Source organism: Rattus norvegicus, chromosome 15, assembly GCF_036323735.1.
Source record: "Rattus norvegicus strain BN/NHsdMcwi chromosome 15, GRCr8, whole genome shotgun sequence".
NCBI classification, from domain to species: Eukaryota; Metazoa; Chordata; class Mammalia; order Rodentia; family Muridae; genus Rattus; species Rattus norvegicus.
In genome coordinates, this window is record NC_086033.1 from 41,612,694 (window position 1) to 41,634,779 (window position 22,086).

The window sequence follows — 22,086 nt, forward strand, 5'->3', positions numbered from 1 at the left end:
GTCAGATTGTGAGAGTCAACTCCCACCTGGCCGCACCATAGCTATGGGACGTTAGGTAACTCACTAATGTCTCCAAGTCCCAGCTACAAAACAAGAAAACAGATCCTCAAAGGGCAGGGCAACTGGGTAAGTTTACATAACACATGGAAAGTATGTAAAACAGTGTTTGGCACTTACCAAGAGCTAATAAACATTAGCTAATTATTATGGCACCCTCTGCCTAAAAGGCAAGGCACACAATCCCAGTTTTAGAAGGCTTTCAGCAAGGCACGAAGATGGACAAGTGTCCACAGTTCTAAGCTTACAGTATGAGGAGACTGCTTGAAAAAGACAGGAGATCACTAGAATGGGGCAGGCAGGACAATGGGGTGCCTTGTCTGCAGATACTGTCCACTTAGTGCCATCAACAAGTGTGTTTAGCTCTGAGCTAGATCTGGAAGGTCTACTGCTTTAGGTGTTTCTGAATATTTAACTTCTTAATAAAATATATATAAAGGGAATGATGTAAATATTGACAGGATACAGACACAGTGGTTTGTTATATATAACTTTCGATATTTTTCTGCATTAAGTATTTTTTGTAAGGAGAATGCATTTTAATTGGACTTGGAAGCTCACACCTGCAATCCCAGCACCCAGAAGGCTTAGCATTCAAAGCCAGTCTGAACCACAAAGTTCTAGAAACCAAAACGGCCAAAAAGCATTTAAAGTTAATGCCCATCTTAAAGGATGGGAATTAGAAATAAAGGCATCATTAAGAAATGTAAAGTTCTGAAGTAACCAGGCTAAAATTGCCCCAAGTACTGTGCAATTATGGAAACCAAGCTTTAACAAAAAAGAGGAGGACTGGGTCCATGGCTTAGAAAGTTTAGTTACAAAAATAAAGAAAAGACAGCTTCAGAACAATGCTTTCTTTTAGTCTGTTGTTTGAAACAGGATCTTACTATGTTATCTATGGGTAGCCCTTAACTCAATCTGTGGACCAGGCTGACAGCAACTTCCTCTCCTTTCCTTGTTGGGATTAAAAGCATGTGTGGCACTATGCCAGGCTGTCTTATCAGAATTCTTAAAGATTATGAGAGTTTTCTTAATACTTCAGGGTCTGTATCCAAAAACAAAGATTAAATCTCCCTTTGGCTCCAAAAGCAGAACAAAGGGTAGAAGTTCAGTGCAAAGCTTCCTAAAACCTGAACTTCCCGGAATCAAAGACAGTGAATACACCTCCTCTGAGGTGGCCAACTGCCATCCTCAGCTGTCAGGAGACTAAGCAGCCACGTAAAAGTTCAAATGTACAACTTCTCCAGGATAGTGGCATTTAGATGTCTGAAGATTTGTAAATGTACAATGAGATATCTTGGCGGTGGACCCAAGTCCAAACATGCAACTGCTGTGTGTTTTCACATTTGCCTCACACACAGCTCACAGGTAATTTTTCTACAATGCTTTTAAAATGCATATTTTGAAAACGACCTGTCACATACATGCACGAGGTCAAGTGTGTTAGTGTCCACCTATGGCATCGTGTCAGTGGTCAGAGAAATCTCACTAACACTGAGCCAAACATGTATTCACAGAGACATCTGAAAGCTCTATTTCCTTCAGGCAACCCTGAATAGGTTATATGCGCATCCTAATTAGCCGTGATTTTCCTTCCTACTCCTGTAAATTTCCTTATGACAGTCACTGTTCGGCCACACTCAGGTTTAGAAGGCTAGAAGCTTCCCCAAGGCTGTTCACTAATTCACACATTTTTGACGAGCAAATTTGATCAAGGCAGTAAAGTCTCACACAAAGAAAAGATTATTTCCAAGTCGCTTATAAATCAAATTTGCCAGGGGCGGTAGCACACCTTTAATCCCAGTACTCAGGAGGCAGAGACAGGGGGATCAGAGGCAAGTGGGTCTCTGTGAGTTACAAGGCTGGCCTGGTCTACAAAGTGAGTTCCAAGATGGCCCGAGCTACACAGTGAGACCGTGTTTGGAAAAAAATCAAATCAAATCCAGAATCAAGTGAGAGATCCTTAAATTGTAAGGAGACTGAAATACAGAATCTTACATCTGAAGGTGACTTTGGGATCACTGTGTAAGTTAAATAGTGCTAGAGAAGGCAGGTCAGGAAACCTTGCAGATCAGAATGCCTTCCTCTGTTTCCACAGAACAATTTTGTAACACTTATTTGTTAGAGTCCGGGTCAGACAGCATCAGTAGTGACTATCAGGAGAAGGCAGAGTGAATCAGCCTCACCAGGGGAAATGAACTGCCTGTGACAGGAGCTGTCAAGAGAGCAAGATAGACTATAAAGTGGATTCTTCCCTTTGACCTTTGCAAGAATCTGGTAACCATACATCCTTCTCCCCTGAAACGCACTCCTGGCATTTATTTCCTTGAGGATTCTGTCTATGCTCTTAACTACATTGCTATCCATGCTTTACCCAACAGAGCGCCCGAGCGCCCATCACGGAGCAGGTGTCCAGCGTCTGCCATCTGGATGGCTGAGAGCACTTGTTAGAGCTAAATCTTAAAAAGTGAGGATTCTGAATGAGAAAAATAAAGTGTTTTAATTAAGGACACCAATTAACAATACCTTAATAAAATACAGTGTCTGATGTTTCCACTGAAGGGGGGAAATCTTAAGTTTTTGATGTAACCCACTAAGTTAACTGGATGCGTATTCATGCGCCAGTTACATACTTTTGTTACAACAAGCATTATCTTTAAAGCACGCGTTTAAGAAAGGGTACACAGACTGATGAAATATGAACAAAAACCAAGTTCTGGCCTTCCGGCAGCCAATACCTAAGAAGAACTTGAACACAACAAAAAAACGTAGGAAGCACCCAGGAATAAAATAGTGGCTGCAGGAAGGTGAGGAAGATTATGGGGGAGGTGATGTCTAAAAACTGGAAGGAGTGGGTGTGAAGTAAGTTTCATTCCAGTGAAGATAGGCATGATAACTGCTACAGGGTTCCTTATGTTCTCAAATTTTTTTCTCAAGCGCGTTCTTTTTATCTAATCTCAATTCTGGAAAGCACCCATTTAAGTAAAAATAAACTCCAAACTTAGAATAAGGTACGCAGCCAAACTACCAAGAAAAGCGATGGCTTGAACAGGCAGAAACCTTTAAAGACAGGTCGGGGGGCGGGGGCGGGGCCTGGCAAGGGGACAAGACCCACGTGGGGTGTGCGACCCAGGCAGGGATCCCGCTTTCCGTGGAGACCAGGGGGTCAGAGACCGTCCTTAAGAGACCTCCCGTGCATGCAGTGGCCACAGGCCCGCGAAGGAGCAGGGATGCCCGGCTTACCCGGTCCATCTTGGGTATGAAATTCCGCCGGCCTCCCATGCGGAATCGCAGCAGGTTGTAGAACTCCTCCGGGTGGCCTAGACACTTCACGAACTCCATCCTTGTGGCTGCGGGGCGCGGGGCTCACCTGTCGGGATCTCCCACTCCCACCTGTGTTTAGATGCCGGCGGTAGGCAGGGCGAGGAGGCGGGGCCAGCGCCGGACGTCCCGCCCTCCTCAACCGGCCGCGCCGCTCGCGCCTCCAGGCCAAGACGCGCGGAGTGGACTGACGGACGTTGATTGGCCAGAGCTGCTCGCACCAGAAAACCGTTAGCCAATCGGCGGCCGGAGGAGCCTGGCGCGATGACCACACCCTAGAATTTGATTGGAGGGCTGGAAAGAAGCCAGCGAACACGATTGGTACCCCGAAGAGAGCCTTTGTTGGGCTGCGAGTGAAGTGGGGGGGGGGGGGGAGGTGTAGGTGTAGAGACCACGAGCAAGGCGCATCAGTGGACGCTTTGGAATTCGGGTACAGGCTTGGTCTACACGTGCCTGGAGCTCCAAGGAGTGGTTCGCTTGCTCTGGGAGCCTCCGCCCCCAGTCATCGTTCACCTCTTGATACGCCTAAGGGGTGGGCTAGCATAGCCGCGTCAGAGTAGAAGGGAAGCGGGGACTGGAAATGTCACCGGCTTGTAGGTGAGCCGCAGCAAAACAGCGTAAGCGGAGCGGCTGGTCACTCTGGGCCTGAAGTTTCACATCCCTTGGCCTCAACACTGTGTTCTAAAGAATATAGTTTTTTTTAAAAAATAGATTAGTGATTTTTAAAAAATGAAGATAGATAAAGCAAAATCGTGCTTTCTTCTGACGAGTTTCCTATGGCTTTCCTGGGACAGCTCACAGTATTTCTCAGACTTCTCCCACCCGTCATTTGTAAGACAACATGGTGATGATTCTTGGATCCCATTTCCAAAGCTGCTAAAACAATGGGATCTGGGCTCTTAATGGATATACCTCTCAATGTTCTGATGTAGTGCCTGCAAAATCTGCTCAAGATTGGGCCTCCTAGGAATGGGGTGGGAACAAATACCTCAGTTAAGGATAGCAAGGGAAAGGCTCTCTCCTTGAAGATCTATTGGTAATTAATAGTCGCTAGTGGGATGACTTTTACAAAGTTACTAGCATAAATGATACATGAGTTTTATTAAGTCTTCATACATGTATATAATGTATTTTATTATATTCCCCTTTAACCCTCATAATCCTTACTGCTCCAACTAACCCCCATTTCTACTTACACCTTTTAATTATATTTTGATGTGGGCATAAGTGTTATCATACATGTGCCATGTGTGGAGGTCAGTTCTCTCCTTCCATATGAGGCCTGGGGATAGAACTCAGGTCATCAAGTTTGGTGGACCTTTGTATGACCTAATGAGGGGCAGAAATTTTAAGTGGTATGACTGCTAGTAAGTTGCCCATGGTTCTGTTAGTATCCCTGATTAAACCTATTGATCGATCAAGAAGAAAAATGGGGGGACTGGAGAGATGGCTCAGTGGTTAAGAGCACTGACTGCTCTTCCAGAGGTCCTGAGTTCAAATCCCAGCAACCACATGGTGGCTCACAACCATTTGTAATGGGATCTGATGCCCTCTTCTGGTGTGTCTGAAGACAGCTAGTGTACTTATAACTTATAATAAATAACTAAATCTTTAAAAAAAGAAGAAGAAAAATGACATCCAGTTTTTTTTTTTTTTTTTTGGTTCTTTTTTTCGGAGCTGGGGACCGAACCCAGGGCCTTGCGCTTCCTAGGTAAGCACTCTACCACTGAGCTAAATCCTCAGCCCCAAGAACTCCCTGGTTCAATCAAACAGTCTTTTTTTTTTTTTTTTTTTTTTTGGTTCTTTTTTTCGGAGCTGGGGACCGAACCCAGGGCCTTGTGCTTCCTAGGTAAGCGCTCTACCACTGAGCTAAATCCCCAGCCCCGACATCCAGTTTTAAAGGCAAATTCAAGAAGAGTGGGAGGGGGACAAGAGCAAATATTAGGGGGTGAATATGATCAGAATACATTATATACATGTATAAAATGTCATAATACAACCCATTGTTATATATAGTGAATATACTAATAACAGTTACTAAAAGTATGTGCCATATTGGTCTTCAGTGCTTTCGTCCTATAGAAAACCTCTGTGTTAGAGCTTTAGTCTAAAATGGGGAACTTTAGAGATGGGAATTTAATAGGGATTACATATAACCAAGGCCACAAGGGCAGGTCTTAAGATGATTCCAATGGTATTGATGTCCTTACAGCAAGAAGAACATATTAGAAGAGCCCCAGCACCATACACACAGTGAAGCCACAGTGTTCTAGAAGGTGTATTCCAGGACAGAGACCCTCATCAGATAACTCAATCTGTCTTAATCTTAGACTTCCATCTTGAAGATCTATGGGAAGTGAAAGATTACCCAATCACTGTCTTTGATTTTAATTTCCATTCAAAGTATCAGTTTATTAGAAACAGCTGGAAAGTCAGATTTAGCCCCATGAGTTCCTATCAGAATGGTAGCCAACCCCTCGGCTGTCAAAAATAGCAGCTCTTGTCAAAATGACCCATCACAGAAGCTCTCCACAGTGGCGACACCTTCTTTCTTGCCTCAGCCTACAGCTTTAGTAAAGTAGCACTTCAGGGCTGTTCACAGTGGCAGCACCATTCTAACTTTCCCAAGCAGCTCCACAGAGATGGGTCCTCAGCCAAAGCCACCTGTTGCCAGAAAGGACTTCCCATCCTAAGCCATAGGCCTGAGGCAGGGAAGAGGGGGTGTGTGGAGAAATAGCCACTGATTACTGAACTTTCCCCAAAAACCCACCAATCCCTGACCCCCCCTCCCCAAGCTCAGGACTTGAAATCCCATCAATCTTCAATCTAGAAATCTCTGCCCGGAGAAATTCTATGTAAGCCCTGCCCTTTGTCCAATTGCCTGCTGTCTGCTCCTGGGAGCAGAGGGCAGCCATCCCTGGATGTCTCTTCTCTCCCTGGACCCTCCAATGACTCTCTTTTAAGAGATTTGCTGCTTGGTGTGCCCTATTGAAAGAAACCAAGAAAGAAGAGAAGGGAAAGCGAAGATGTAGAGCCAGGCTGATACCCTCCCCTGGGAGCTGCAATGCGTTTCCTCAGGAAGCTTCCTCTCAAGGGCTTCCTCTCAGGGCTGTGTGGTTTCTGGGCTCCTGTGCCTCAAGATGCCCTTCCATTGGACTGCCTTTCTCCTCTAGTTCCTGGGCTTTCAAGTCCCAGGATACTCTTCCCTCGGAACAGAAACACATCACACACTTCAGCTCATCCAAGAGCTTAGCACTTAGCAGTGTATCTGCCTGTGGTCTTAATAGTCTAGAAGGCAGCTTCATAGGTACCCATATGCAGCTGCAGCCAGAGGGCTTGACTCACTGGGTACACTGGAACCCCACCACAGCCTACCATGTTCCTGTGGGACTCACCCAGTGCAAGCTCGGTCCCCTGAGAGGCCACTGTTAATGACAGTGAAACCCTGCAGAGTTCTCAGCAGTGAGCAGGTGGGTGATCTCAAAGGCATGCTTGATGGCGTGCAGTCATGAACTTACACTGCTGGGATATACCATCATGAAGTTGGTGAAATGCTCCACACATGGGGTGGGGCTGAGCTCTGGAGAAGCACCGGGTGGCACCACACAACCGGCATCGCATCCCGTATCACCACCTGTCAGTTCTGCAGGGAACTGTCACCTGCTCATCATCAGTGCGACAAGTCCCCCAGAGTGCCATGTTTGAGGCCTCTGCTACCACCCCATGACTATCTCCCATTCAGTCATCTGGGCACACCGAGGACACCTCTGGCACAGACGAGAGAGCTGAAGTTTTGGGGGCTGAGGGGTTGGTTTGTTTTTTTTTTTTTTTTTTTTTTTTTTTTTTTTTTTTGCTATGACAGTGGCATTAAACCTTGTTCATGGTTTCCCGTTTGAGGCATTGTTTAGGTTGGCCTAAAATACCAGATCCTATGGCCCTAGCCTCTGGGTAGCTGGGATGTGTGCCACCATAGTCAGCTTAACTATGTGGTCTTAAGTTCCATAACCTTCCCAGACTTCAGGGAAGGACAGTAAGAGCAGGTGCTCGGGACTAAGGAAATGGCTTACTAAGAGTACATGGTACTCTTCTAAGGACCCAAGATGTACACATGGTACACAGACATACATGCAGACAAAACATGCATCCACATTTTAAAAAATGGTTAAGAAGGGTGATCCCTCAGTGCAGGTGACTTCGTGGGATGACCCCTTGATGAGAGGTGAACACTCACTGCTACTTAGTTCACCTTGAATGTCCAACGATCACTACTGACAACTGTCAAGAGCTGAAAATCAGAGCAAGGAAAGTAAGGGGGAAACCATCAATCAGCCACTGTTTTCAGTGTCTCTCAAAGATCACACCATCTGTCAGGGGAGGGCAGGCAGAAGGGCAGGTTTCCCCTCCTGTCCTGCTCCTAAGTGGATTCATCCAGCCAATCCCGCAAAGCCACCTTTACCAAGGGTGAGTGCTGGACATTGCTCAGTGGCATAGTCCTTGCCTAGCACAAGTGAAGCCCCATGTTTCACTCAGTATTCCGAAACAGAAAAAACAAACAAACGAAACACCACTTCCGCCTAATGAAGACAAGAGGAAATATCACATCGTTTAATGTTCAACTACTGCTCCAGTTCCATAGAGCGGTCCCTATCAACTTGAAAGGTTGTTTCTTTACAACCCCAGACACACGAATTGTTCAAACGTCAACAGTCAACAAATGCCCAACTTGAAGGGTAAACCAGCCGCTAGCTTTTCTCAGTCCCTGGGCATACCTCCCTGTCCACCCTAGAGTCCCCAGCCACTGGGAGAGCACCAGGTAGACTGACCAGCAGGACCTTCCTGAAGCTTTGCTCTCATCCCTGACCCCTCCATGGCAAAGAAGAAAGAAAATCCAGGGACTCAAAATCAACCAGTTCTCAAAACACAGTACAGCACACCATTAGCAATACAGCCTGGGAATATAGTATCCTCCAGCTGTCCCCTCCCAGAAGCTGCATAGCCCCAGTCCTTCTCTGTTCAGACTCACTGCTACTCTGGGCAGTTTCTCCAGCCCACTGTCAGGATTTTGACAGCATGGTGGGATTACACAGAAGTAACTAGAAAAGAAAAACATCTGCCTCTGTGAAAGCTGCGGCTGAGGCATAATCCAATGAGATGAATGTCAACAATACTGACCCTCCTGACCGTACCCTGACCTGTAATACTATCCCTGCCTACACCCTTCTCTTAGGACGCACAGTATCTGGATCTCCAAGCCTACAAGTCCTATGGCAAAGGCCACATGTTTTAGGAGGACAGTAGATTCTGTGGCCCCTCAGATGACAGCTGGGGCTGGCATTGAGGGCACCACCAGGTGAGCCTCTGGAGCCCATCTGGGGGCCCAAATGTCTCCTTCATAACTTGGTGACCAGAAGGACATTGTTCCTTCTGGTAGATCTGTGTGTGCCGTTCCTTGCCTTGGAATTTGTCCCGAAGCCAATCTGTGCTGAACTCCACCACATGATCCACAAGGGCCTCCAGAGAGGAAGGACTCAGGAATGAACCAAGAGACAGGGGATGGATCCTTGCTCTGTACAAGGCTTCATTCTTTATAATGTTCCCTGAAAACAAAGAGAGACATGAGGGTAGGAAATACCGTCTACAGAGCCTCAGACTTGCTATGTAGCCTAGGCTAACCTCCTGATCCCCATGCCTTGTCTTCTAAGTGTTGAGTTAGGGATATGTGCCACTACACTGGCTCACAATCTGTCTTAAGCAATGATAAGAGGAGTCCATCTTGCTGGGTTACTGAGCAAAGACCTTGCTAAGGAGAGGAGAGTAATTTAGATGGCACATAGGGGCAAAAGACAAAACAGTTGCCTTTTCCCCCCAAGAATTTCACAATCTCACTTGCAGTTACAGACAAGTCCTACCTGAACTCATCTCAGCTTCATGGCTTACCAGCCAGGTGCCCTTTACTTTAGTTTCCTCATCTGAATAAAAGGGAAAGCTAAAAAGGGATTATCCCAGGGATAGTGTAAGGACAGGACTGTGCCTGAGTCCCTGGAGCCATATGAGTTGAGCTGGTTCTCACCAGTATCATTGAGTGGTCAGCTCTCTGTACACATCCAAAAACTACTACTGGAAACCTTGTTCATCCTTCTGGCATAGAAACAGACTCCACTGGTTCTCTCATGAGAGCACAACACTTTCCCATCTTCTCAGGAATAAACTCTATTCATGGCAGGCAAAGTCATACTTTGTATATGGACAAAGCTCTGTCAGTAGCAACCACTTTAACAGACACTTGTGGTGGCCCTCACTGCTCTCCTGTAGGCAGAAAACTGCCCTCCCAGTACTAAGAACTTCAGCATGCCTTGTTTCAGCTGGAAATGCTCAGTTTCACTACTCAGTTCTCCAGAGACCTATTTCTTTCTCTTGACTTCTAATTGCCTAGAGCTAACCTGATATCTGACCCTGCTTTGACATCAGACGCTCCACTGACCAAGAGCAGTGGGCATGCTCCTCCCTCTCTTCTAATGGCCTGCAGGGCAACCATTCCCAGAATGAATGACTAACCAGGAACCTTCTATATGCCCTGTAGGTCACCAGGCTTTAGAGGATGTCAGGTACACAATATGATCCCTCTGTTAGGAGGTCACACTAATATCGCATCAGAAGGCTCACAAATGACAGTCCTATCATGTCAGAACATGGTCCAAGAATGGAATCATTCGGGGTTGGGGATTTAGCTCAGTGGTAGAGCGCTTGCCTAGGAAGCGCAAGGCCCTGGGTTCGGTCCCCAGCTCCGAAAAAAAGAAAAAGAAAAAAAAAAGAATGGAATCATTCAAGGAGAATTCTGAGTGCTTGTGAGAAAACTCTAAGAAAAAAGACAAGAGTCGTGTGACCTTGCTTTCTTCAAAACATGGAATTATTCTTGGAATATATTTTCATGTTCTTCCCAGGTGCATCAGAGGGGGGTGAGTTTACGTCACCGTTCATTACAACTGGCTGTTATTTGTTTAGACATCTTTGATGGCTATTCCTGGTTGTCAATTTGAGGTCATCTGGAATTACTACAATCCAGAGATGGAGGCCATATCTGTGATCCAGATCACGAGGCTGGAAGACACAGGTTTCTGACCTGGACCTTGACTTGGAGATCTTAAGGCACAGTGGCCATGTAAAGCTTAGGCCCGGGCAATGGAGCAAAGTTTAATCCAAGGAAACTGAGGAATACAGATCTCTGAGTTCAAGATCAGTCTGGGACAAAGCAAGTTCCAGATCCAGGCAACCATACACCCTTTAATCTGGGCCATACCTTCTGCTGGAGGCCTACACAAGGACATTGGAAGGAGGAAGAGTCACCCCTTTTCACCTGCCTGCACTTACTTGCCAGCACATCTGTTGTAACCTACTTCTCCAGGACTCCCGCTTCTACAGGAGACCAGCGGGAACACTCAGCCTCATGAGACTGATCAACTATTAGATTCTTAGACTTCCCATTCATAGCTGCCCATTGTTGGGTTAGTTGGACTTCAGAGTGTAAGTCATCACAATAAATTCCCTTAATATATAGAGATATTCTATAAGTTCTGTGACTCTGGAGAACCCTGATTAATACAATATCTTTATGGAAAAACATGTTTTTGCTACATGTAGTTTATCTTTATGATTAAATACAGATTGAACTCATGAGAGCCTTACTCAGGTGACCACGCTCTTAACCCTCAGAGTATAAATTGATGCTTTGAATGTTGGCTACAACATTGAGACTTTTGTCTTCCTCATCGAGTCCATTTTCCCAGGTCCCACTGCCTCTAGAGTGGTAAACACTATTGTGATGTGAGTGTTATGCCAGAGAAAGAAGCAAGGATCTTCCTAAACTGACCTGAGTCTAAAATCAAGGGATAAGCCAACCTTAAAACCAATAGTGTTGACACAACTGGGATAGTAGTCCTTAAGTCTCGATTGCCCTACAGATGAGTGACTTTTCCATTAATCAACTCTTTGGGGCTCCTCCCAACCACACAGGTCATACCTAATCCTGAGAAGTATCTCTGGTCTAATAGTGTGTAGCACACAGGCTGAGCCTGGCTTAGAGCTTCCAAGGCTTGTCCTCGATGGAACTTTTCAGACAAGATGTCACAGGTGGGCTCAATCACTGGGGGAGGGCTCCATGACATCTGGCAATTATAAAATGCCAGGAAGCCACCACCACTAAAATGGAGTACCAGCCTGAGAAGACAGAAGAGATCATATATACAGTGTTCTCACACAGAATGAGATTATATTACAACCACCACTGTGTGCTCAACTCATACATTCATAAACGGTCCCCTTAGAGTCAGTTCATAAGTATATATAATTACCACAACATAACCAGCTCACACATGCAACTGTCAATGTACATCACCATATAGTTTCTGCTATATAACCATGTCACATGTGTATACAATGACCACTATATGGGTCACATTTACACACAGTTACTATTCCCATATGCCATCAGGTCAGCTGCACATTAAGCTTCTATACTAATCTGGATCAAACTGAGAAGTTAAGGTCCCATGGACAGAATCATAAACACCTCAGGGCCAAAAGATATTTAGTAAAATATGAATATACATTGCTTTCTAATTACATTGCAGCGATCCATGGTGACAAAGGAAAGCTGAAAGTCTGAATGCAGGAGGTCAGTGGAACCAGCACTGGGGAGAAGATGAAGAAATGATGGCGAAGAGGACATTACTTCCAGTTTCAGGTCAGATTAGCCAACTCCTACACATGTGTGCCCCCAAGCCTCTTAGATGCTAAGCGAAGAATGGACATTTCCCACACGTTGGTAAGGAAATAATGGGCTTCTGTGTAGAGACAGCTAATCCAACCAGCGCTGCCTCTGCACTGGAGGCCGGAGACCCTGAGTCCATGTCTGACCTAGTTAGTGTTCTTGGGAAGGGCAGAGACAACTTTGGGGAGCTAAGAGGTGGGCACATGCCCGTAATCCCAGCCTGCAGAGAGGCTGAGACAGGAGGATTATGAATTTGAGACTAGCTTAGGCTTGTCAGGAATAATGTATCAATGTTTCTTGTTTTCTTTTCTCCTTGTTTGTAACTGTCACAGCTGACAAGATGGCTTAAAGAGTACGGGTACTTTCCACCAAACCTCACGACTTGAGTTTGATCTTCAGGACCCATAGAACCAACTGCTGAAAGTTGTTCTCTAACCTCAACACGTGCTTCTGCTTATGCATGAATGCATTTGAGGCTTTGTGAACATACACACACACACACACACACACACACACACACACACACACACTAAACAAATAAGTAAATACACAGATACATAAATGGAATAAAAACTTCTCCTTCAAGGATTGGAGGTGAGGCTCAGAGGTCTTGCACAGTACCACAAAAGAACCATCAAACTTGTAAATACTGTGTGGCTTAGTAGAAGGGGGAATCCTTTGCAACATGAGAAAGTCAGAAGTGACCAGTAACTACACAAAACTTAAAAACTCCAAGTGCCAAGATGTTTTACAAACACATTCAAGGGATGAACACTGGCCTGGAAACAATCCCGACAACACATATTATCAAACTTAATATCCCGAAGCTTAAAACATTGCAGCATGAGGCTGTTCAGACATTGTAAGCTTGCCATGAAACCTTAACCTGAGTTTGACCTCCACAATCCACAGTTAGAACCAACTCCCGAAAGTTGTCCTCCGAGCTCCCCGTACACACTGAGGTGCACACACTTGTGGGGTGGTAACAGCATAGAACATGTTCATAGCTGGATGTATGCAAACAGCCCAATGCCAGCCCCTGGGCAAAGCCAGCCATGAGAATGTTCATTCCCGGTGACTCCCTGGGACACCAGAGTGACCCTGACCAGAGTCTACGTGGGTTAGTATTTAACTAAAGCTTGATTCAAATTTGAAAAAGAAAATTGTTTTCTTCCAGGGGCAATTGGGGAGCAATACTACACATCTGCAGAGCTTTTTCAACATTTTTTTCCTCAATGTTCACAAATTAAATAACTGGGAAAACTATAACCCTACCTTCAGAGCACGAGAGTCTAGACATACGCTTTTCTTCTGAGGCAGTTCATCCTCAAGTAGCACACTGGCTGGAAACCCCATTCTGGTCCCCACTCTGGGACCTAAGCAGGTACAACCATCTGGGTCCAGACCACAGTTCAGTTCTTATGGGTGAATGTACACCCTATTTCCCTAACAAGACCTGGGCATCCCCAAGTGTGTCCCCTCAGCCATGCCTTGTCACAGAGGGGAACACATAAATATGGCAGACCCCACTAGGACCCCTGCACATGTCACACCATTACCTGGGCACTGGGTCTATCCAGTCACCTCTTTTGTTAGCTTTCTTTGCTCTGGAGAAGTCATTCACCCAGATACTGCCAAACAAACCGAACCTGACCTCCAGCCACCTCTGGGCCTCTGCTAAAGGCTTCTTTCCCCTGAGATCGTAAGGGCCATCAGATGTACTGGGACCAGGCTCTCCAGACCCACAGGGGCCTACAGAAGTTTCCTGAGCACTGGGACCCAAGGCTGGCTCTGGGTTCCCAGCTTCTTTCTGCCACATTCCTTGTACAGGCTGTGGGCTGCGGCTGAGGGGCTCCATCTCCTCATCTGGATCAAACTGGAGGAATAATTTTTTCCCATGCACCTGGAAAAAAAAAAAAACAACCAAACAGAACATGTATTGACCCTTAGAGACCCTCACATGGGTCACAGCTTCACAAACAGTCTGGTTCCTTCTCTCCCTTCTGTGTCCTTTTCCCTTTTGTCCCAGCGGTGTGAGCAGCAGGTACATGGCTTTGCAAATGCCAGAAAGCAGCTGCAGGAGTTGGATTAGGGATGAGAGAGGTCTGTGCCAGACAGCAAGGCCACCCAGAACAACCCAGATGCTCCCACAGACTTCAGGAGCCCACTCAAAGATTATACAAAGGGTCATCCTTTTAGTTACTTCATGACACGTTTCTCTAGGCCCACGCATTCAGCTGTTCCCAAATCTATCCAGTGACGTCTAAGTGCCAGCTCTGTGACAGCTATCAAAATAAGTGCTGGAACATCAAAACTGTGGGACTCAAACCATGCAGGACACTCTTTCCTAAGAAGCCACCGGTCTGAGGTTTGAAAAACTTAGACTCCTAAACTTAGACAATTCAGGGCTCAGTTCCCCAAAAGTATAGGTGACAGGTTATAAGCCATCTTCCACTCAAAGAATGGTTCTGTAGCCAATGAGGGTATGTGTGCATGTGTGCACGTGTACAGTGAAAGTAGAGAACTAGCGATTATCAGGTATAACATATTTAGTGTCAGGTGTAAAGTCTATTCCTACAAGAGTCTTATCAAGTAAGTGTGCCTTAGTCCTTGCTCTGTCGCTGTGAAGGACCAAGGCAACTCTTAGAAAAAAAGTATTTAACTGGGAACTTGCTTACAGTTTCAGAGGTTTAGTCCATTATCATCATGGCAAGAAGCAAACAGGCATGGTGCTAGGACAGCCTCGGATAGCTGTTGCAGGATATTTGATCACACTGTGGCCCTGAGATGGTTTTATTTACTGAAAATATTTCTAGTTGTGGTGTGGCTCAACCCTTAGCACACACCTTGAAGCCCTCTGGATGGAGTACAGACACACCCTTAGTACATCTTTAATTCCAAGCAAAAGTAAAGTTAGTTTGTAGAAGGAAGCACACATTTGGAAGTGACATCTAATTGAGTGACAGACTCAATTGATGAATCAGAGAAAGAACTGACATGATAGGATATCCTCAACTCTCACAAGAAAGGAGAGGAAAGGGAAGCTATTTAAGAGAGCACAGAGAGGGGGCTGGAGAGATGGCTCAGTGGTTAAGAGCACTGACTGCTCTTCCAGAGGTCCTGAGTTCAATTCCCAGCAACCACATGCCAGCAACCACATGGTGGCTCATGACCATCTGTAATGAGATCTGATGCTCTCTTCTGGTGTGTCTGAAGACAGTTACAGTGTACTCACATACATAAAATAAAAATCTTAAAAAAAAAAAAAGAGAGCAGAGAGAGAGAGAAGAAAAGTAAAGGGGGCTCTTTTACTAGGACAACTGGATGGAGACAGGATGCAGAGAGAGAACAAGCTAGACATAGACAAAGACAGAAAGAACCATAGAGTGAGAAGGAGCCAGAAGCCCAGAAGACGTGGATAGATTGCCAAAGTTAGTATGAAGCCGAGAGAAGCTAGATTAAATCAGTCAGCTTGGAGAGGAGTTTAAGCCAGAACAGTTGAGTTGAATCAGCCAGCCAGAGATCAGAAAGAACTAGGAAGGGTGAGCTTATTCGGCAGCAAGTCTCAGAGGCTGAAAACATTCTAGGCCTAGATAAGATTGTATGCAGGGTAGAAGCTTCCAGGGCTAGGACTGAGGCAGTAAGCCTCGAGACAACAATTACTTCAGGCAAATATGTTACTTTTACAGACAGCTTTACATCCTGATTCATAGGCAGCAGACAGAGGGGCTGGAGGGTGGGGAAACTCAGCCTGGCCTGAGCTTTTAAAACCTCAAAACCCACTCTCAGTGGCTCAATCGGACCACATCTTCCCCAACAAGGTTGCGTGCACTGCCTAATCCTTCCCAACAGTTCTACTCTCTCAGATGACCAAGCACTCAAATATATGAGCCTTTGGGCTCTCAATCGAACCACCACAGAGTATTTTACTACACCCATCTACAGTTGACGATATTAGAGCTAAGAAAATGAGAACTTGCTTCAGATCACACAGCTAAGCAGCAGCAGCAGAGACCACATGTCACTGTACAAAACTCACCCCACACCTCCTTCATGCAGTAGTACCAGGAAAATGTTAGTGGTCCTCCAAAAAAAACAGACAGGAGCTGATCTGATGCAACTCACAGCAGGGTCTTTATTTTCCAGGGGAGGTGGGGTGAACCAGCACACCTGTGTGAGATCCAGGGAAGCAAAACTCACCTGAGCATCCTGGAGCCACAAAGACTGAAAGGTGGCAGGGTGTAGCTTCTTACTGCTGCCGCCTGTCTTGACCACCTTCTGGCCCACAAAGGGGGAGACGAGATGGTGAAACTTCCTCACAGACGGCCCTTCTGGCATCTCTACCGACAGAGAGCTGCAAAGGAGACCTCTGACTTAGCCTGGCCCTCTCTTAGCCCGGCATGTCTAATCACCGGTGTGGCACCCCAAGGAGCGAGTTTGGGCCACTCACTTTAAGAGTAATAGATGCCAAAAGGACAGCTGAACTGAGGTGGGAGAACCAGAGAAGTCTGAGCTGGAACAGGGTTAGGGCCAACTTCTCAGCAATGGTTTCTCTTCCTGGGCCCTTAGTCTTATACACACAGCCAATACTAATCACTATAGTGTGCTAAGTGTCATGTAGTGTACTGTCTACTTTGATGATGCTGCCACCTCACTGGTCAGCCACTCCTTGTTTGGTTGGTTCTTAAAACAGAGTCTTGCTATGTAGCTCTACGTGAGCTGGAACTATGTAGTCCTAGCTGTCCTCAAACTGTCATTCCAACCCTCTTCTGACTGATCCATACTTGGATCTGGCTCTCTCGGGACCACTTCAGGTGAAAGAGATTTGCACAAGTTATGTGCTGGCTGACAAGCATGACAAGCAGACACCAGCCAGTCAGGGCAGCCGCCAACCAGCTTAACTCCAGATAATATGCCTGGTCACTGAAAAGCCACAGTAAAGGCAAGGCAGGTCTACACACCACCCCTCCCCTTCCTGTCCCCAACCATCCAAAGTCACCGAGAGCCATCAGGATGAGATAGCCTGGGTAGCCTACACCCAGACTTTATTGAACAGGAGTCATTTCCCCCACCCCCCACTCAAAGCTCTGCCTAACCTTACCTGCCACTCACCAGCACCCGGCTCATAAACTGAGGTGAAAATTAACAAAGGTATACAGCAGGTAGTTATTACTGTAGTGTTTGTAAAAGCCAGGACGGCTATTGTTCAGCCTCACTCTGTAGCCCAGGCTGGTCTTGAACTCTGAACAATCCTCCTGCCCGAGTCTCCCAAGTGTGAGCCACCAAGACATTTAAAATTTATACTTTAAGTGAAGAATTGGGATGCCCCAGACATCCTGTGAATTCTCCTAGCTTCATAAATAACACATTCAATAATGCGATTTTTCTTTGTCTTGAGATAGGTTCACCTTTATTCCAGATGCTAAGCTGGCCTATAGACCACTGTGTATGGATGGTCTCCACCTCCAGAGTACTGTCGTTCCAGCACATCACAACCCCTGGTTTATGCTCAAACCCAAGGCATCTTGCAAGCTAGGCCATCCCTCTACCAACTGTGCTAAAGACTCAATGATGCTTAACTAAACTCATCCCCGCTTGGGTTTCCACTCACACTCTCGGAAATGTGGTAACAGTTCACCTACTCTGACCTTCAGAGAAAACTGCGGGCTGGAAGGCAATTTGCCAGGCACTGGTACCCTAACCACCTCTAAGTTCAAAGTCTTCCTGGCTACCGTCAGAGAAAGTTCTAGGAAAGGCCACCTGTACCATGAAGCGTAATCTTAAATCTCTCCAACAAGCCTTTAATCCCAGCACTCGGGAGGCAGAGGCAGGGGGTCTCTCAGAGAGTTCATGGCCAGCATGGTTACAGAGCCCCGACTACATAAAGGCCCTGTCTCAAAAAGAACAAACAACATCTGTCTGGGTATGGTTTGATGGACAGGAAAGGGATGGGGTGAGATGAGAACCTTGGGTTTCGTCGCTAGGGCGAGGGTGGCCAGGCTGCGCAGAATGTGGTCCCTTTTCTCCAGGAGCCAGGGAGAGAGTCTTAAGCCACTGCTTTTCCTAACTCTTCTGCGTGATCGAAGGGGGAGGGCTCATGAGGGTCACGAGGGCCCCGGGAGTCTGGAGGCAACGTGATCAACAAAAACAAATTTAGAACCAGGCTGCGCATGTCCGGGAGAGACACTGCTTAATTTTTCTGTGAAAACAAGTGTTGACTACGTGCACGTGTGTGGCCTACAAAGGGCAGGGAGGAGGCTGACGTAAGCCCACGGTCCTGGGAAGGTGTACTCTCCCGGAACCGGTCCCAGCAGCCGCAGCAGGATTGCAATCCGCCAGGGCCGGGAGGACGCGTTCAGCAGGATGCACCGTGCCGGCACGATAGCCCAATGACTGGAATCCTAAGGACTCCTCCCGGAAGTGGACTGGAAGCTACTTCCGGGACTCAAGGGCTCCTACCCCGGCTGGTCTTGGAAGCTTTGGTCATCTCCTGGAAGCTCTGGAGATGAGAAGTTCGCTGAGATGCAGTGGCTACATGCTTTTCCTTGGGGGTGCTGGAGGTGGGGTGCACCCTAGAGGGGGAGCTACAGGATTTTTTCTTGGAGGCGCTGGAGGCGGTATTCACCTCGGGATGGATGATGGAGGCGTCTCTACTCAGTCTCCTCCCGCGGGTAGGAGCCGTCTCCTTCCCAGGGTGACCTCTGGAGGCGCAGCTCTCTCTGTCTGTCTGTTTCTCTGTCCCCGCCCCTGGTGACCCCCACCCCCACCCCCCACCGTGGTGCAAGCTCTTCCTCTGGGAAGCAACTGTGGGAGCATCTTCGCCTTCCCTCCGGAGTCACCAGACCTCTGAACTACCCCCGCCCCGCTTCATCCCAAGTCTCCCTTCACCTCCCTCCCAGGCTTGCCAGTAATGGTCTGGGAAAGAGTACCGAGAAAAAGCTAGCGTTCAGAATCCAATGGTCTTGAGTGGCTCCGGCCAAGACAGACATTTCAGTTTCTCCAAACCTTTTGCGAAGGTTTTGTGTGTGTGTGTGTGTGTGTGTGTGTGTGTGTGTGTGTGTGTGTTGTGTTTTGTGTTTTGTGTTTTTAAGACAAAGACTGGCTAGTTCCAAACTACTTTCTTTAGTAATGGAATTTTAAACACATCTAGCACACTTGGCCTGGAACACTTTTTTTTTTCTTTTTTCCGGAGCTGGGGACCTAACCAGCGCTCTACCGCTGAGCTAAATCCCCAACCCCGGCCTGGAACACTTTTAAAGCGTGAGATTTGTTTACTTTTGCCTTATATTATTTTGATAATTTTTGAATTTTTACTATACGCTTTTAAAGAATTGTGTATTGAAGCTTTCACTTGGAAAATTAAAGATGATAGCAGGTAGACTCAGAGACGGGTTGGAGCCAGCACTTTACAGGCTGTCAGGGGACCTTTGGTGAACTCCAAGGAGGCCTTCAGAAGTGGCTACAGTGTCAGTCTCTGGACTTGGCCAGCCCAGGGAGACAGTCCTGCTTCAAGGAGCAGTTCAGCTAGCCTTCTACCCCACATCCCTTCTTGCCTACATCTCTGGCTGTAGGGCAAGAACAGGAAGTAAGGAGAGGCCTCTCACATCTGAGAAGTACAAAGTCCCACTCAAGGCAGAGGTTGAGCTTAAAGGCGCGGCATTCGCAGGGGGCGGGGTCCCTACTTTATATATAAGCGCTGGAGCGTGCTTTCTCACTTAACTGTTTCTGGAGACTCACATCTGCTACAGGGTAGAGTGTGCTCCTGTGCAGCTTACACACACACTCACACACCCCTATTGTAGACTGGCTGTGCTGGGCAGAAGCCATATCTGAAAGATAAGCCTTGCCTTATCTGGTGGAATCAGAGCTATGCACCTAAGAGGTCTCTTCTGAGCCTAAGGGACTCCGCAGCTGAGAAAACGAATGGTTCACAGTTTGCTGCTGTCACTTACAATCACAAGTACAGTTTACTGAGCACACACATGTGCAAGTCACCGTGGAAAGTCTTTACCCAGGCTGCCTCATTAGCTGTGAGCAAATAATACCTAAATCCAGTCTTTAAATGGACCGTCTATGTCATGGTGCCGTAGACATAAAGGATACACTCTGTAAACCCTGACATGTATATGAGTCGCTCAGAAATGCTTAAGTGTAGACTGTGAGAAATCTGTCACAGGACCAGAGACGTGCCTTTCTGGCACCGATCGATGCTGCTTGTATAAATAAAGACCACACTCTGGCTTGGAGAGTGGATCTAGGAAGTCACGTTTGTTGAGGGAATGCTTTAGATATCACTAGGAAACACTCAGAAGCTAGGGATTGTTCAACTCAGGCTGTGCAGGGGCTCCCCAGATAGTAAGGTTCTTATGCTATGGAAGTGGAATTCTGGAATCCAATAGACAGAGTTGACATCTTGGTTCCATGGTACTTCTGTACATTTCAGCCTGTGCCTTGAAATCTTTGTGTGCAAAACGTGTTTGCAAAGATGTACAAATGTTTTCCTGGGGCTGGCTAAAACTGTCAGCATCTGGCAGGCACTAGTGTTCGATAAACACGAGTTGCACACCAGGGCTTTTGAGTAGCAGAATTTGATTGGGCGCTGATCTCTGCTTCATGGCTGAAAACCCGCTCTAATGGAGCTGGAAAGGGAGAAACGAATGCCTGTGCCCCCACGTGGTGAATGCATGAACTGCATGCACAGTGCTTCCTGGAGCTCTAGTGTAATGGTGGTGATCTGTGATCTTGAGGAAGTTCATTGGATGGCAGCACTGGAGCTTCTGGTCCTTCACCCTGAGACCACTGTGATCTGAGCTTCCTTTTTCATAGTTAGGTTATCTTCAACTCTCCCAGGCTAGCTGTTGGAGACCTTTGAGACAGTTTCCACATTCTTAGCAACTGAACCCCTGTAAAAACCATTAAATTCTCATAGAGTATAGACTTGTACCTCCAGGAAGGGATGGAGTGATTGGCAGAAGTTAGCCAGTACTTATTAAGCTGCATAAGGCTTTCTTCGGGCCCCATTTGGCCCACCAAGCACTAGGGCACCCTAGACAGACTTGAATTGGCTAATCTAACAGACAGATTTCCAAACCTGGACTATACCAGATTCTCAAAGTAGGGTTTCTTATTATTTTATTTGAGGCAGGGTCTAGTGTAGCCCAGGCTGGCCTTGAACTTGTGATCCTCTGCCTCAAGAGTGCTGAGGTAACAGGCATATACCACACCACACTTGTTTCGTACAGTACTGAGGATTGAGCCCAGGGCTTTGTCCATTCTAGGCAAACACTTTGCCAATTGAGGTAAATCCCCAGCCTAAACCTTTCTCTTTTAAGTTAACTACCTCAAGTGTTTTGTTATGGCAAAGAAAAGTTGACAACTACAGTCAGCATGCCAAGCTTTGGGTCAGGGCTTCCTCCTAGTCATCCTCCAGCTCCATAGTCAGTACATATTCTGTGATGAGAAACTTGTGGCCATTAACATCTGTCCAGCCAAGCACAAGCACAGCTAAGCTACTGCCTGCCCAGAAGCCAGGGCCAAAGTTTATCCAATTGCATATCGACTTAAACTGGATTACAGAAAGTTTCGTCAGTGCCGGTGGTGTAACTGTAATGCAATGTGATTTCTTGTGTAGACTTGCCCCTTGAGAAAGTGATGTATTCTAATAATATCATTTTTTACCATCCCTCACCACAACCATTTGGAAATATAGCTTTGCTGTTGTTGATAATGGCTAAGACAGTGTTTGCCTCCAGACCCATCTGCGTCTTTTATAGTCTCTTGATAAAGCAACTTTGATTTGATTGATTGATCAATCGATTGATTGATTGATTGGGGGAAGCAGCAAGTCAGCTGATCCAGGATACTGAGCTACCTTAGTTGGAGGGAGGTACTAGTTAAGAGCATATTCAGAGTTCTGAAATCTGTTTCCAAAGGGAAGTGAT

At 46.5% G+C, this 22,086-nt stretch overlaps 2 protein-coding genes across 4 annotated transcripts in view; both read right to left on the reverse strand.

Moving 5' to 3' along the window:
* Window positions 1-3,475, reverse strand: part of Fdft1 (farnesyl diphosphate farnesyl transferase 1) — a 28,055-nt gene extending 24,580 nt beyond the window's left edge. Inside the window, exon 1 of the mRNA NM_019238.2 lies at window positions 3,301-3,475. Coding sequence (NP_062111.1) covers window positions 3,301-3,399 — 99 coding nt within the window. The 5' untranslated portion in view covers window positions 3,400-3,475. The remainder of the gene's footprint in view (window positions 1-3,300) is intronic.
* A 4,481-nt stretch (window positions 3,476-7,956) lies between these two features.
* Window positions 7,957-18,858, reverse strand: Neil2 (nei-like DNA glycosylase 2). Of its 3 annotated transcripts, NM_001107270.1 has the most exons (5): window positions 18,112-18,141; window positions 16,346-16,499; window positions 13,705-14,048; window positions 11,396-11,592; window positions 8,659-8,975 (listed from the first exon to the last, which is right to left on the reverse strand). In NM_001107270.1, exons 2-5 carry the CDS (start codon window positions 16,481-16,483, stop codon window positions 8,662-8,664), a joined length of 993 nt encoding a protein of 330 aa, NP_001100740.1. In that variant the 5' UTR covers window positions 16,484-16,499; window positions 18,112-18,141; the 3' UTR covers window positions 8,659-8,661. The 3 variants fall into 3 exon arrangements, with proteins under 3 accessions (XP_063130354.1, XP_017455183.2, NP_001100740.1); XM_063274284.1 differs by having other exon boundaries at window positions 7,957-8,975; window positions 16,346-18,858; XM_017599694.3 differs by lacking the exon at window positions 18,112-18,141 and having other exon boundaries at window positions 7,957-8,975; window positions 13,705-16,470.
* Between the last annotated feature and the right edge of the window lie 3,228 nt (window positions 18,859-22,086).

What these genes read in the sequence shown, in the direction of transcription:
- Neil2 (XM_017599694.3), bottom strand. Translation starts at nt 14,378, where the DNA reads ATGCGTGGGCCTAGAGAAACGTGTCATGAAGTAACTAAAAGGATGACC. An exon ending in TGGATAGACCCAGTGCCCAG is followed by an intron (nt 11,593 to 13,704) that starts GTAATGGTGTGA and finishes CTGTCTTCTCAG; the next exon opens with GCTGGTACTCCATTTTAGTG. An exon ending in GAGATACTTCTCAGGATTAG is followed by an intron (nt 8,976 to 11,395) that starts GTATGACCTGTG and finishes CTTTGTTTTCAG; the next exon opens with GGAACATTATAAAGAATGAA.